Source organism: Catharus ustulatus, chromosome 9 (genome assembly GCF_009819885.2).
Source record: "Catharus ustulatus isolate bCatUst1 chromosome 9, bCatUst1.pri.v2, whole genome shotgun sequence".
Classification (NCBI taxonomy): Eukaryota; Metazoa; Chordata; class Aves; order Passeriformes; family Turdidae; genus Catharus; species Catharus ustulatus.
In genome coordinates, this window is record NC_046229.1 from 2062197 (window position 1) to 2077508 (window position 15312).

Here is a 15312-nt window from a genome sequence, read left to right on the forward strand (position 1 = left end):
GTTTGTTCCAAATCCAGCCTTTTATCTGGAGAGATGTGGAGCAGCCAGGTCCCAATCAAAACACGACTGCTTCCTCCTGCAAATCCTCCAGGAAAAACACTCTGCATCCTCTCAGCCACTGGCACAGACCTGGGAGGGCTCTGATAGGAAAATCTCTCCTTTCTGTTCTTCATTTCCAAAGTAAAACGGTCACGGGGGGACAAAAAGGTGCAAACATTGAAAAAAATTCCTTAAAAGTCTCTGCTCTTGTTGAATTAAATGGAAACTTCTTAGAAAGTCAAGGGTTGTGATAGTTTTGTGCTGTCTGGAAAGGAATTCAGTGTGACAGCAGCTGTGACGAGGCAGAGGAAGGCAGTGACCTGAATTTAACCAAGAACCCCAGGATTTTCTACCAGTAATGCCAAAACTGGCTGGTTTTATGCAGGAAATCACACAATTTCCTATTAATCTCAAAAATGCATCTCTGTCTTACCTACAAAATGTCACAATTTACTGAAGCTGCAATGATCCAACTCACTTTTTAAAATTTGATTTGAAGATTTTACCTAAAAGCAGTTCAGATTCCTGCTTAAAAACCTATTTACTCGAGGGGCCACAAATCCAACCTTGACAAGGTAACACAAAGCTCACTCTACAGTTCTGTCTGTCAAACACTTCATTCCTAAAAGAATTTTCATGTATTCTCAGCATCAGAATCAGCTAAAAAGTACCAAGTGTCCTACAGCTCACTTTGGAAATAGTGTAGAAAAATATCCCCAAAGTGTTAAAATTTGAGAGCAATTTTTTCCACGGAAAGTGTTAAGAAAATGATCCCAGAATTCCTGGAAGGGCATTCTCTCCTCATTATTAGAGTGTCTAACTTACATAAACAGATCTATGGAAAGCCTAGGAAATTTTCCATGATTTTTTTTTCATACAAATTCAAATTCAAAGCCTAGCTAGACCCAGCTTTAAATCAGGTGATGAGCTGCATCCCTGCTGGCTGGGACAGAAAGAGAAGAGTTTAGGATTGTGCTGTCCACTTTTGTTTTTGCATCAGAGGTTTCCATCTCCCACTAACTAACAAGTTTGGAGGAACCTCATGTGGAAGTGTGCAGGACTCTGTGTGTCCCCTGAGAATAAATAACACAGAGGAGAGGAAATGATAGCTAACCACGCTGTGGAAATGAAGCTTTATTAGTCCCTCCAAGCATGTAATTATTGGAAAGGCTGAGATTAAACCTTACAAATGGGCACTGCTCCAAATCTTATCTCCTTCTCTCCGGAGCAAACTTTGAATTAGTGCAAGTAAGGCCAGCTCTGATCCTGAGCAGGGTTCTAGAGACCCTCAGCTTGGTTAAACCCAGCTCTCAAAGCAAATAAGCCTGTCCTAAGTAATCAGATTCTGCTGCTCCTCATCCTTCCCCTGGTGCTGCTGCCCACCCCACCTCGTCCTGGCACCCCCTTCCCAGCAGGAAGCCAAGGAAGTCTCACCCAGGAAAGGCTGGAGTACACAGATCACATGGAAACAAACTGAAATAAACTGAATTTAAAAAAACAATAATAAAGGCCCAGCTGTGTCTGAGCCTGTTCAAGGCTCGTAGGCTGGGGCTTGTCCAGGCCTGTGCTCGCAGGGACTCACAAGAACAGCAGCCACTGTGGCCATGACTATCAAACCAAAATCATGTTCATCTCCTGTGCTAATACACCAGCAGAAACCCCAAACCAAACCATTAAAATAACAATATTTGGAGCTGATAGTTCTCTGCTATGGGGTTGCAGAGGAGCCCAGATCTGAGGAGGGGGCAGAGAAGCAGCTGTGAGCAGAGCTGGGCAGTAAATGCTGGGTGCACTCACACCCATCCCCAAAGCCCACACCTACCTTGCAGGTTCACTCTGGACACAGGTGGCTGACTCGTGGCTGGAGATCTCCTAAGGGGAATAAAGAATTCTCTGTCAGGAGCTGGGATTTTATCTTTCCAAAGCCTCAGTTAAAAATCCTTTTCTGTTGTCCCAAAAAACCCCAAACACTTCACAAAGATTTACTGAGCAGCACTGACAGGTGTGTTAGGAAAGGGAGATAGCTGCTCCCTGTTCCAGGAACTGGGAATGAGCAGAAATGTGCCCCCATCCCAATGCTGCCTTTGCAGCTTCGTGCTCAAAATGTGCCTGGAGGCAGCAAGGGCCAGGCTCTGGGGCTCCCCCACAGCCAAGGCTTTTTCCCATAAAACTTTTCCCTACAGAGTGTGGAGTGGGCCCTGAAGTGATGTCAAACTGCTGCAAGGCAGTGCCACAGGAAAGGTCAGAAATGTGCCTTTAAACCCTCCAGCTGACACTGGAATTGCTCCTGAAGAGAGGAAGAGGATGCTCTGAAACAGCTGGAGGACATTTTGGACTCTGAGCAACAATTTCAGCAGCAATTCCTGGATTTTGGAGGGGTCAAAAGCTGTTTGAAAAAAAGGGTTCAAGTCGAGCCAACAGGATCTGAGTGGAAAAAGGTGCAGATTCACTTGAAATGTCAACACAACTCCCTGTGAGACTTGCCAAACACAACTAAATTTTTCGAGCTGAAACCATCACCAGAGACTTGTTTTTTAAAGGAGTTTAAAAGAGTTGACACCAAAATCAAGACACTTCAGTTTTGGATTGACTGCAGTATACTTCAGGCTGACCAAAAATGAAACTCTGGGCTTCTGCTTCCCTAAGAAGTTTCGGATCCACTTTAACAGAAGCCAGATTTCCCCACACTCTCCCTTCACCAACCTCCTTCCCTAACCCCAAATTTCAGAGTCAGCCACTGAATGCAACATCCATAATTCGCCAGCTCTCCTTTGAAGCTCGAATCAAAGCAGGCAGAGCGGCTCAATTGCGCTGCGATTGTAGCTCCGGGGGCTCCTTCAGAAGTGCTCCGGGAAGGCCTCGCTGCCCAGGTGAGGTGTGGAGCACAACTGCAGCCCCGCTCCCATCCCTGCCATGCACGATGGGCAGGAGCCAGCCCCGCTGAAGGGTTCAGCACAGGGCACACACACGTTCCCTCCAAATGTGCCCCGACCTGCCTTTGCTGAGCCTTTGAAAAGACAAATCTTGAAATCTCTAAAAAAAAAAAAACCGACCAGAAACTCCCCGACAGGGACACCACGGCACGGCTGCAGCGCTCCCGAACGGAGGGATCCGAGCTGCAGGGGTCTCCAAAGCCCTGAAGTGCTCAGACATGCCTTTGGGGGGGTGCTGGGGAGGGATGAGCCGCTCTTCCCCACGGTATTCCCCGCTGCGGAGCCGGCATCCTCACATCCACGAGCCCATCCTGCTGCCGGGGCTGCAGCCGGGATTTTGGGCAGCACTGTCCTTCCTCAGCAGCACCGAGCTGCGCTGCCCGCTCCTTCCCTGCCCGCTCCTTTCTTCCCTGCCCGCTCCTTCCCTGCCCGCTCCTTCTCTGCCCGCTCCTTCCTTCCCTGCCCGCTCCTTCCTTCCCTGCCCGCTCCTTCCCTGCCCGCTCCTTCCTTCCCTGCCCGATCCTTCTCTGCCCTCTCCTTCCCTGCCCTCTCCTTCCTTCCCTGCCCTCTCCTTCCCTGCCCGCTCCTTCCTTCCCTGCCCGCTCCTTCTCTGCCCGCTCCTTCTCTGCCCGCTCCTTCCTTCTCTGCCCGCTCCTTCCTTCTCTGCCCGCTCCTTCCTTCCCTGCCCGCTCCTTCCTTCCCTGCCCTCTCCTTCCCTGCCCGCTCCTTCCTTCCCTGCCTGCTCCTTCCCTGCCCGCTCCTTCCCTGCCCGCTCCTTCCTTCCCTGCCCGCTCCTTCCCTGCCCGCTCCTTCCTTCCCTGCCCGCTCCTTCCTTCCCTGCCCGCTCCTTCCTTCCCTGCCCTCTCCTTCCCTGCCCGCTCCTTCCTTCCCTGCCCTCTCCTTCCCTGCCCGCTCCTTCCTTCCCTGCCCGCTCCTTCCTTCCCTGCCCGCTCCTTCCTTCCCTGCCCTCTCCTTCCCTGCCCGCTCCTTCCTTCCCTGCCCTCTCCTTCCCTGCCCGCTCCTTCCTTCCCTGCCCTCTCCTTCCCTGCCCGCTCCTTCCCTGCCCTCTCCTTCCCTGCCCGCTCCTTCCTTCCCTGCCCGCTCCTTCCTTCCCTGCCCTCTCCTTCCCTGCCCGCTCCTTCCCTGCCCGCTCCTTCCCTGCCCGCTCCTTCCTTCCCTGCCCGCTCCTTCCTTCCCTGCCCTCTCCTTCCCTGCCCGCTCCTTCCCTGCCCGCTCCTTCCTTCCCTGCCCGCTCCTTCCTTCCCTGCCCGCTCCTTCCTTCCCTGCCCTCTCCTTCCCTGCCCGCTCCTTCCCTGCCCGCTCCTTCCCTCCTGCCCCAGGCTATTGCACCGAGCAGCCTCCGGATGCTTCCCGACCGCGTCCTGCGCTGCGATTGCCAAACTCCGGCACTCCAAAGCCATTAATCACCCCTCTCCTCTTTTCCAATCAGGAAACTGCCTCAAGAACCCTGACGTTAAAGTCCAAAAAATATGACTGCCAGTTGTTTTTTTTTCCTCCGGGCCTTAGCATTCATATTTTCCAGCAAATATGTGGGACAGTTTCCTCTTTTTTGCCTTGTTCGGGCCAAGAGGGGTGGAGGAGGGAAGAAGAGAGGAGAGGAGGGGTTAAAGAAAAGCTGAGATTCTCATGATCCCCAGAGCAGAAGTTTAAGTAAAATATCACATCTAATGAGACAGATGATAAAATCATGAGCTGGCAGCATGGCTGCAACCCAGTAGAGCTCTTTGGAAACTGCAGGAAGCTCCACGGCACCTGGAAGCACATTCCACCATGGACTGGGATGTTTGGCATGGGATGGCTTTAAAATTTAATGACTTTTACTTTGGCCATGCAAACGTCTTTATACCTCAATCAAATGTGGGGATGTTTTCCAAAGGACACTGTAAATGCCTGTGTGTCCCACAGGTTACACCCTCACTTCCTTCCGGCCCTGTCCAATTTCAGATTCCTCATTAGGAACTGCCAAAATGCCCGAGCTTTCCAAAAAAGCAAAGCTTTTCTAAAAAAAAAGGAATATTTAAGCCATCTGTTTTTTTATTAACCTCCACTTTGGAATGCGGCAGTTCCTTCCCATCAAAATTTACCAACGGGAATCAACAGGAGGAAAAACCTCACGGCCGGATAAAATTCTGGGCTTTATGTAAAATAAAGATTGTGAGCTCGTGGCGGGCACCAGTGATGGCACTGACCCCTGGAGGGGGCGAGCCCGTGGTGTCCCCTCTGGGGACATCCCTGCACCTCATCCCTCCCCTCTGGAGCCAGCAGGAGTGAGCAGCTCCTGGGGTGGGATGGGTGGGCGCTCACCAGGAATGAATGATGTTGGTTTGAGGCTGAGCAGCTCTCCTGGGGCCAAGCAGGCCAGGGGATGACGATGAGTGGCTCGGTATAAATAGCCAAGGGGAAACGGTGGTTCCGGACAAAGGCGTAAAAAGGAGTTTGTTTGGCTTCTCCTGTTCAGCAGGTAGAAAAAACAACATCCTCCTCCTGAGTGCATCACCTTCCTCATTCAGAGCAATCAGTGTCAGAGGAAGTGATGTGGGATCCAGCCCTCTGGGCAGCCCTCTCAGAGCTGAGCTGCAGGATGCTGCTGCTGGGAAATCCTTGTTGCTCCCAGAGCCCCAGGTTTGGGGTGTCCCCCTTGACATCTGCCCTTGGGCCACAAACAGCTCCTGTGAGATCGGATCAGCTGGGTAGAGCCTGGTGCTGATGACACCAAGTTTGATCCCTCTATGGGTCAGTTAAAAGTTGGACTTGATTCTGTTCCCTTCTCGCTCTCCAACCCCTTCATGTTTTTTGGTTTTTTTTTTCGTGTGGGGTCCCAAACTGCCCCCATGATTCATGGTGGACATGGCACAAGATGAAACGCATAGCTTGCTCCTCAGGGAGGGCCTGAGGGATGAGAGGACAAAGAGATGAGGGGATGAAGAGATGAGGGGACAAGGGGATGAAGAGATGAGGAGATCAGGGAATGAGGGAATGCAGGGATGAGAGGATGAGGGAACGAGAGGATGAGGGAACGAGAGGATGAGGGAATGAGGGGATGAAGGAATGAGGGGACGAGAGGATGAGGGGACGAGAGGACAAGAGGATGAGGGGACGAGAGGACGAGAAGATGAGGGGATGAGGGGACGAGAGTATGAGTGGATGAACGAATGAGGGGGGATGAGAGGATGAGAGAATCCGAGGTGATGAGGGGATGAGGAGACGAGGTGATGAGATAATGAAGAGATGAGGGGACGAGGGGATGAGGGCACAAGGGGACAAGGGCACAAGGGGACAAGGGCACAAGGGGACAAGAGCTGGCCACCATGAGGGGATGAGAGGATGGGATAACGAAGACATGAGGTGATGAGGGGGATGACGGGATGGGATGATGAAGAGATGAGGGGATGAGGGTCGGCTGCCATGAGGGGAATGAGGTGATGAGATGATGAAGACATGAGGTGATGAGGGGGATGAGAGGATGGGATGATGTAGAGATGAGGCGATGAGAGGACGAGGGGACAAGAGGATGAGGCCGGCCACCGTGAGAGGATGAGGGGATGAGGGGATGAGATGATGAAGAGATGAGGTGATGAGGGGATGGGATGTTGAAGAGCTGAGGTGAAGAGGAGGATGAGAGGATGGGATAATGAAGACACAAACTGAAGAGGGGACAGGGCCGGCCGCCGTGAGGGGATAAGGGGATGGGATGTTGAAGAACTGAGGTGATGAGGGGGATGAGGGGATGGGATAATGAAGAGATGAGGTGATGAGGGGATGAAGGGATGGGATAATGAAGACATAAATTCATGAGGGGCCAGGGTCGGCCGCCGTGAGGGGATGAGGGGATGGGATGTTGAAGAACTGAGGTGATGAGGGGATGGGATAACGAAAACACAAACCCATGAGGGGCCAGGGCCGGCCGCCGTGAGGGGGATGAGGGGATGGGATAATGAAGAGATGAGGTGATGAGGGGATGGGATAATGAAGACACAAACCCATGAGGGGCCGGGGCCGGCCGCCGTGAGGGGATGTGATAACGAAAACACAAACCCATGAGGGGCCGGGGCCGGCCGCCGTGAGGGGATGAGGGGATGGGATAATGAAGACACAAACCCATGAGGGGCCGGGGCCGGCCGCCGTGAGAGGATGGGATAATGAAGACACAAATCCATGAGGGGACACGGCCGCCGTGAGGGGAGGGCGGAGGGCGCCCCCTGGCGTGGCGCGCAGCCGCGGCCGGGCCGTGAGGCCATGGCGGAGCCCGAGGCACCGCGGCCGCCGCTCCCCGGCCCCGCCGCCCCTGCTCGGCCCCCGCCGGCTCCTCTCGGCTACCAAAGCAGCTCAAAAAGCCAGGCTTACTTGTTGGAGGTGCCGTGTAAATTGGTGAGAAGCGTGAAGTTGTTCCTCACGCTTCTTAGGCTGGCCAGCACCTGAGGGAGATAGAACAGCAGGCGTCACCTTCTGCGCTTTAATGCTTTAGAAAAAGTATTTTAGAGGCCAATATGCCACCGACTCACCTGGGCAAAAGGTGTGACAATCAGGTCGTCGCCATGCCTAAGGAAAAATGGAGAAAATGCTTAATTCCTGTATAAATTTATCTTCAAACAGAGCGAAAGTCACCTCCGGGAATGAGCGTTCTCCTGAGGGGTTTTCCTCACACACGAACCCACGCAGCATCTAGTTAGGAGCACAAAAACTTGTTCCTGCTGGAAAGGTCACCGTGTCTATCCAAAACAAGCGGCTGGAGCGAGCCTTCGCACTGGGAACGCCAGGCAATAAAAGCCAGGAAATTCAAAAGTTAAGGCTCGCGCTCGCACCGCGGTGGAAAAAAACCAACCGTAGTGGTGCGGGGAAAGGTCACCTTTGAATTTCCTGGCTTTTGTTGATCTCTGTCGCAGTCTTTAATCTTGCTCAGACGCCGGGTTTTGTCCGGCTGTTTTCATCATGGAAGATTTGAGCAGAAGTTGCGAGCAAAATACATCATTGCCAGCAATAAGAGGGAATTTTTTTTTTTCTCTCCCTTTTTTGTGGTATGAGTTGTGGTGCTTGTGCGTGTATGGAACATTCTGTATGATTTACCTAACTGAGAGATGGCAGGGTGTAGAATTATTGAAAGGTTTGGGTTGGGAGGGAGTTTAAAGCCCATCCTTGCTATGGGTAGGGACATTTTCCAGTAGCCCAGGTGGATCCAAACCCATCCAGCCTGGCCTTGGACACTGCCAGGGATCCAGGGACAGCCACAGCAAATCTGGGCACCCTCCCAGCCAGGAATTCCTTCCCAAAATCCCATCTGTCCTTCTGGAGATTTGTCTGGATCCCTCCAAATTGGAATTCTCCCCACTGTGCTGTCACAGAGGTCATCCCCTTGTCCTCACTTGGGTATCAGTGCTATTAAGTCTAAATTTAATTAAAATTGTCTCCACACTGGTGGGGACTCTCTCCCAAGTGCTGACAGAGCCTCGATGCCCACGGTGGATGGACACAGCCATGGATTTGGGGGAAATTACGGGATTCCCCCACCCCAGCACACTGCTGGGAATTATTACAGCCCACCGTTTACACCAAACACTATTTGCATAATTTGAAGTATTTCCTTCAATAAATGTTTACTCTGTTTTAACTCACAGCAGGGATATTTTCTCGCAGAATCCTCGTGGATCTGGCTAAAATTCAGATTTCCATTCCGTGGCGAAACTTTCGCAACAGCTCAACTTTGTTTAACGAGCGCTTTTTTTATAGCTTAATGGCCACTTTAAAACTTTCAAATGTGCCTTTCACAACAAAGGGCTGGGAATCCAGGACACTCTGTGTGTATCGATCCTCTCGAGCTCAGCCAACTGTCTCGGCTCATTTTCCACTCGGTTCTAGGGAACAGCCCCCAAAACAGGACGGGCAACAGTAATATTGAAAATAAAAGTACAGCACAACTTCAGTGCTATTCCAGGATACGGCTTTGAAAGCTCTGCTGAGGAATTCTGGAGAAAATGGGAATATTTGAAGGATGGGAGAGGATGTTGGACCAGCACCTCTTTTGTGCATTGCAGCCATGAAAAGCTCCTGGAGGATTAGAGCAGCACACAAAGGGAGTGTAAAACAGAGGGGAATTGATGTTCACTTACTGTTCACTGGGCAGGGAGGAGTTCCTGGACATGGTCTTTGGTGAGAGGTCATAGTCGCTGTCGGAGCGGTACAGGAAGGACTCGCGGCGCTGGCTGTGGCCCGGGAATGTCGTGTGCAGGACGAGTCCCGAGGAGGAGCTGGCCTGCGGGTCCAGCGGGCTGCGCCCCGGGGACGGGCCGTTCTCCACATCGAAGCTGCGAACGGAACACAGAACACAGAGCGCGGCTCACACCTGCCACCAGAGGGCTTGCAGGGCATGCGGCACCTCTGTGGGACTGTCACCGTGTCACCTCAGCAGGGATCGCACAGTGTCACCTCGGTGGGACTGCCACCGTGTCACCTCGGTGGGACTGTCACCGAGTAACTTCAGTGGGACTGTCACCGAGTCACCACAGTGGGGCTTGCACCGTGTCACCTCAGTGGGACTGTCACCGAGTCATCTCAGCGGGGTTAGCCCCGAGTCACCGTGTCACCTCAGCAGGACTGTCACCATGTCACCTCAGTGGGACTGTCACCATGTCACCTCGGCGGGGATCGCACCGTGTCACCTCAGCGGGGCTCACCCCGTGTCACCGTGTCACCTCAGCGGGACTGTCACCATGTCACCACAGTGGGGCTAGCCCCGAGTCACCATGTCACCTCAGTGTGACTTGCCCCGTGTCACCTCAGTGGGGCTGTCACCGTGTCACCACAGCGGGCCCAGCCCCGAGTCACCTCAGCGGGGATCGCCCCGTGTCATCACAGCAGGGCTCCTCCTGTGTCACTGTGTCACCTCAGTGTGGCTTGCCCCGTGTCACCTCAGTGTGGTTTGTCCCTTGTCACCCTCCTTTGGCCACCAGAGCCGCCCGCTGTGTTTCTCTCGTGTGCGAGGAGCAGCTGTGTCACCACAAACACTCATCCCATCCATCCCCATCCTGGCAGCCTCTGCTCACGCTGCCTTCAGCTCAGCACAGCTCTCAGCACGAGCACATGGACAGGGCAGGGATGGATCAGGGGTGATGGAGAATCCATCCCTGGCAGGGTGGGGAGGCCCTGCAATAGAATTCCCTGCTGGATCTCTGAAGTGTCCAAGGCCAGGCTGGACACTGGCGCTTGGAGCAACCTGGAATGATGGAGGGTGTCCCTGCCCACGGCAGGGGAGGAATGAGATGGATTTATTTAAGGTCCCTCCCAGCCCAAACCATTCCAGGATTCCAGGATTCTAAACACCCCACTCCACCCTCAAGGCCTTTTGCACAAGCTCTGGGGTTCAATTTGCCAAACCTCACTCCAAGTCCTATGAGCACACCAGGGACTAAAGACACCCCAATGTGACAACACTCTCCAGCCCAGCCCTGTCCCCATCGGCTCTGGAGCCAAACTTTGGAAATCCTGCAAGATTTGTGAGCACCTGGCAGCTGTGGGAGCTGGATGCCCAAACCATGTTTTAGCCATTCAAGCTATCAGTTCAGCTGTGCTGCAAAATGAAGGGCTGTTAAAAAACTAAAAAAAAAAAAAAAAGCACTAAACTTTTTGTCACCTTTTCCGTTTTACAGCCACTTTCTTGTGGTTTCATAACTTGGCTGCTGCAATCTGTCGCTGGAGTCACCCTGGCCACTTGGTAAAGGCTGAAAATGAGCAGGCTGGCTCCTCTGCCTGGGCATTTGTGCCTGATAGAAACACCAGATGTGTGAGCAGGGCCCAGAAAGCCAAGTGAGGCATGGCCACGCTCAGGAGGAGTTTCCTTGCCTTTGCAAGTCAGGTTTTGTCTCCTTGCAGAAGGAGCTGAGTGTTTGATCCAGCCCCTCATCCCACCAGGACACCAGGGGTCCCTGCCATCCCTTTCTCATTCCCCCCACTCCTTAATCCAGCAGATTTCCTGAGCACTGGGAATCCAGAAGATTCCCTGAGTGGCAGAGAAGACCCCTCTCTGCAGAGAGAGCTCTCCCTGCAGCAGGAAAAGCACATAAAGCATTAATGCCTGAACTTGCCTGAATCCTGCCAGTTTTCCAGATTTCTGCATCACTGGGACGAGCTGGACACACTCAGGCTGCCTTGGTGAGAAGCCTGGCACAGCCAGTGCCCAGCTGGGAGTTCTGTGGCTGCTCCAGCTCCTGCTGCCCACCTCCCACATTCCCTGTTGCAGCACCTGGAATGCTGCCCTATGGATCACGTGGTTGATCCAACCGAAAAATGTTTTTCTTCCTTTCCTAAAGTTCAATGTGCAGCCACGCCAGCGCTCCTCAGGCTCTTTTTCCTCAGCCTGGATCCAGCACTCAGCCAGAAGTTAACAGCAAATTCCCCAAAAAGTGACTGATCCCAGAGTTTGGAGTCACCTCTGCCAGGAGTGAGCCAGACCCTCAAAACCCAGGAATAACTCTGCTGTCACTGCTTTTTAATAGTTACAAGAACTGGAATATGGGAAGATATTCCCCTTGGATGATCCAAGACTGGGAAAATGTGACCTGAGATACACAGAACAAGTTTAACCTTGTGTTTGTCACCAGTTGCTCCTGGTTTTTGCACAACACCCACCTGGAACTGTGTCCTGATGCCAAAAATATCCCCCAAACAAACATTTGCTGGAATTGGTAAGAAGTGTAATGGGATTGCAAAATTTCCCTCCAGGAGCTGCATTTCCCACTCATTCTTTTTTTATTGGAAGTTAACTGTTGAGCTCTGCTGGAAAAACTTCATCACTGTGTTCAGAACACTGCACAGTGTGAGGGTCCTCTCCAAAGTCTGCACACCCCACAGGCTTTGTCCAAGTGGTAAAAAAGCTGCATTTGCCTACTAAAAAATAAAGATGGTAGACTACAAAGCATAAAAAACCCCCAAATTCCTCTCCAGTTTATGCAGAAGTAGCAGCACCCACAGCAAGACACCCCATTTGTGATATAAATTGTATTATCTAAACATATGGGCCAGAAATTTGATATCTATCCTATAGATAAATCCTATATATATATCCCATATATAAATCCTATATATCCTTCAGAAATCCAAAGGCATTCCAGGGAATCAAAGGGGCTCCAGAAGGGGAGAGCAGCACCACAAGAGCTGCCCAGGGCAGTGGGGGAGTCCCCATTTCTGGAGGGATTTAAAGCCATGTAAATGTGGCATTTTGGGGCATGGTCAGTGGTGGAATCTCCATTCCTGAAGGGATTTAAAGCCATTTAAACGTGACATTTGGGGACATGGTTAGTGGTGGAGTCCCCATTCCTGGAGGGATTTAAAGCCATTTAAATGTGACACTGGGGACATGGTCAGTGGTGGAGTCCCCTTTCCTGGAGGGATTTAAAGCCATGTAAGTGTGACACTTGGGGATGTGGTCAGTGGTGGAATCTCCATTCCTGGAGGGATTTAAAACCATTTAAATGTGACATGGTCAGTGTTGGAGTCCCCATTCCTGGAGGGATTTAAAGCCATTTAAATGTGACACTTGGGGACATGGTTAGTGGTGGAATCTCCATTCCTGGAGGGATTTAAAGCCATGTAAATGTGACATTTGGGGACATGGTCAGTGGTGGAGTCCCCATTTCTGGAGGGATTTAAAGCCATGTAAATGTGACATTTGGGGACATGGTCAGTGGTGGGAATGGATGGGTTTGATCTCCTCAGAGACCTCTCCAGGCGATCCCTCCCTCCTGTCCCGCAGCAGGCAGGGCTGGGAAGGGAGGTGCCCTTTTCCATTTTCTCCCCAAGGCTCCACACGCCGGCTCTCTGGGAAGGAGGGCAGAGGGAAGCCGGGACAGCTGCAGCTCCATCCCTTCATCCCTCTGCATCCCGAGAAAAGCCAGATCTCAGGGAAGCGAAAGGAAGGAGACAGCAGGTGGCAGGAGTTAGCTGCGAGCGGGCACCGGCCCTGGACGGTAACGAACAGCCAACGGCGAGCCAGAGAAATCATTGTAAAACACAGCGAGGCTTCGTGAGTCACCGTGCAAACAAAGAGAACTCACGGCAGCAGCCCCCACCGGCTGAAATGCTGCAGCGTCACTGGAACAGCCCCGCCATCGCACAATTCCTGAGCTGGAAGGACTCACAGCACCACGGATCCACATCCTGCCCCGCACATTCCCCAACATTCCCACCTCAGCATCCCTGGCAGTGCTGTCCAAACTCCTGGAGCAGCCTCAGGACCATTCCCTGGGGATCTGGGCAGTGCCCAGCATCCTCTGGGGGAAAAACCTTCCCCAAAATCCAACCTAAATCCCTCCTGCCACAGCTCCAGCTGTTCCCTGGGATCCTGTCCCTGCCACAGACAATAAATCAGTGCCTGCCCCTCGGGAGGAGCTCCAGACCCTGCTGGGTCCCACCTCAGTCTCCTCCAGCAGGAAAAGCCAAGTGCCCCCATATTGATCATATTTCCACTCCAGACCCTTCACCAGCTCCAGGTTTTTGCCCACCAGTAATTTTGGAACGTGGCAGAATTTGGCAGAAAGGTTGAGAAGCGGGAATGTGCCATGACTGGGATGTAATTCAGAGTCATTCCAGCAGTCCTTGCCAGTCAAGTGGTTTCCATGAGAGCTGCACAGCCCCACAGTTTGCTCTGAGCATGAAACACAAACACATTTCAGCCCAGCACACCAGGCAGGCTCGGGGATTTTTGTTTATGTTGGGAATTTACACTTTTCCCGAGGATGACAGCACTGACTCTCCAAGAAGGTTCACCATCTGCTTTTCCTTCCCAGAGCCATTCCTGAGGACATTACTCCCCATCTCCTAACTACAGTGCCACCTTCATGATATCAAATGTTTCCAAAATATTTCCAGAGGTTTGGGCGGACTTTGTTAATTATAGAGCTCCTTTCTGAGATTGGTGAATCTCCCCAAGACATCCCTCAGGATTCTTAGAAGCATAAACAGGAAAAATGCTGTTCCTTCCACTGGCTGGCTGCTCTCTAATGCTGTGCACCTGTTCCCCATTATCCAAACAGCTTGCTGCTTTTCCTAAATAATCTTCCATGTGGAAAGGGCTGTGCTTGAAGCCATCAGCACTTAATGGCCCAGGATGGGGCACAGGGAGCTGAGCACTGGCACAGGGCTCCCAGCTCTGCAGGCATTACTGACCTTCCCCTCCCGACCTTCTCCCACTTAGGGAAAACATTCTTACTCTCAGGAACCTCCTAAAAGTTCAAATCCCTCTGCTGGGTTTGTCCCTCATGTCGTGCTGACTTTTTCATCCAGGTGAGGCCTCACCTGCAGAGCTGCCCCAGCCCTGGGGAACAACAGCAGGAGGAGCTGGAGCTGCTGGAGAGAGCCCAGAGGAGCCCCAGAGCTGCTGCAGGGCTGGAGCCCCTCTGGAGCCAGGCTGGGAGAGCTGGGGGGGACACCTGGAGAGGAGAAGGATCCAGGGAGAGCTCAGAGCCCCTGGCAGGGCCTGAAGGGATCCAGGAGAGCTGCACAGGGACTGGGGACAAGGATGGAGGGACAGGACACAGGGCAGGGCTGGAAGCTGCAAGGAGATGGATTGAGATGGGATATGGGGAAGGAATTCCTGGCTGGGATGGAATTCCTAGATTTGCTGTGGCTGCCCCTGGATCCCTGGAGTGTCCAAGGCCAGCCTGGAGCAGCCTGGGACAATGAAAGGTGTCCCTGCTATTAGCAAGAGGTGGAATGGGATGATTTTAAGGTCCCAGACTGGTTTGTGTCTCCATGACCCCCCAGCCTCAGAGCTGTCCCCACACGGAGCCAGCAGCCCCTGGCAGTGCTGTCACTGCTGCTGGCACAGGAGCCCGGCAGCTCTGACTGAAGTGTTTGGAACAGAAGCTGTCAGCTGCTGCTAAACACATCATTAAGCCTCTGCATGTATCCAAAAGCAAAAATAAGTGTTTACTTGACTTTGTAATCTTGGAATAAAGCAGTTCAAGGCCAGGTCGGACAGGGCTTGGAGCAACCTGGGCTGGTGGGAGGTGTCCCTTGGCAGGGGGTGGCACTGGATGATCTTCAAGGTCCCTTTCAATCCAAACCATTCTTGATTTTAATTCATTCTCTGTTTCTGTGCTGCTCTATGGGTACAACAGAGGCAGAATGAGCAGAGCCTCTGCCCTGCTCACACCCAGAGCCCAAAACAGACCCCAGAGCTGCTGCTGCTCCCTCTGCAACCCAAACCCACCTCCAGCAGAGCCCTGAGACAAAATCGAGTCTCCAGAGCCCTCCCAGAACTCATCCAGCAGCTCCCTGGGGAGGCTCCTGGTTTGCATTGCAAATGTCAGGGATTGTGTCCAGCACCGTG

The 15312-nt window shown here is 52.6% G+C and overlaps 1 protein-coding gene across 1 annotated transcript in view; it reads right to left on the bottom strand.

Moving 5' to 3' along the window:
• LOC117000142 (cAMP-specific 3',5'-cyclic phosphodiesterase 4B-like) overlaps positions 1–15312 on the bottom strand; it is a 170840-nt gene that overhangs the window by 41740 nt on the left and 113788 nt on the right. Inside the window, exons 4-7 of the mRNA XM_033067545.1 lie at positions 9098–9292; positions 7496–7532; positions 7338–7408; positions 1862–1911 (exon numbers count right to left, since the gene is read on the bottom strand). Coding sequence (XP_032923436.1) covers positions 1862–1911; positions 7338–7408; positions 7496–7532; positions 9098–9292 — 353 coding nt within the window. The remainder of the gene's footprint in view (positions 1–1861; positions 1912–7337; positions 7409–7495; positions 7533–9097; positions 9293–15312) is intronic.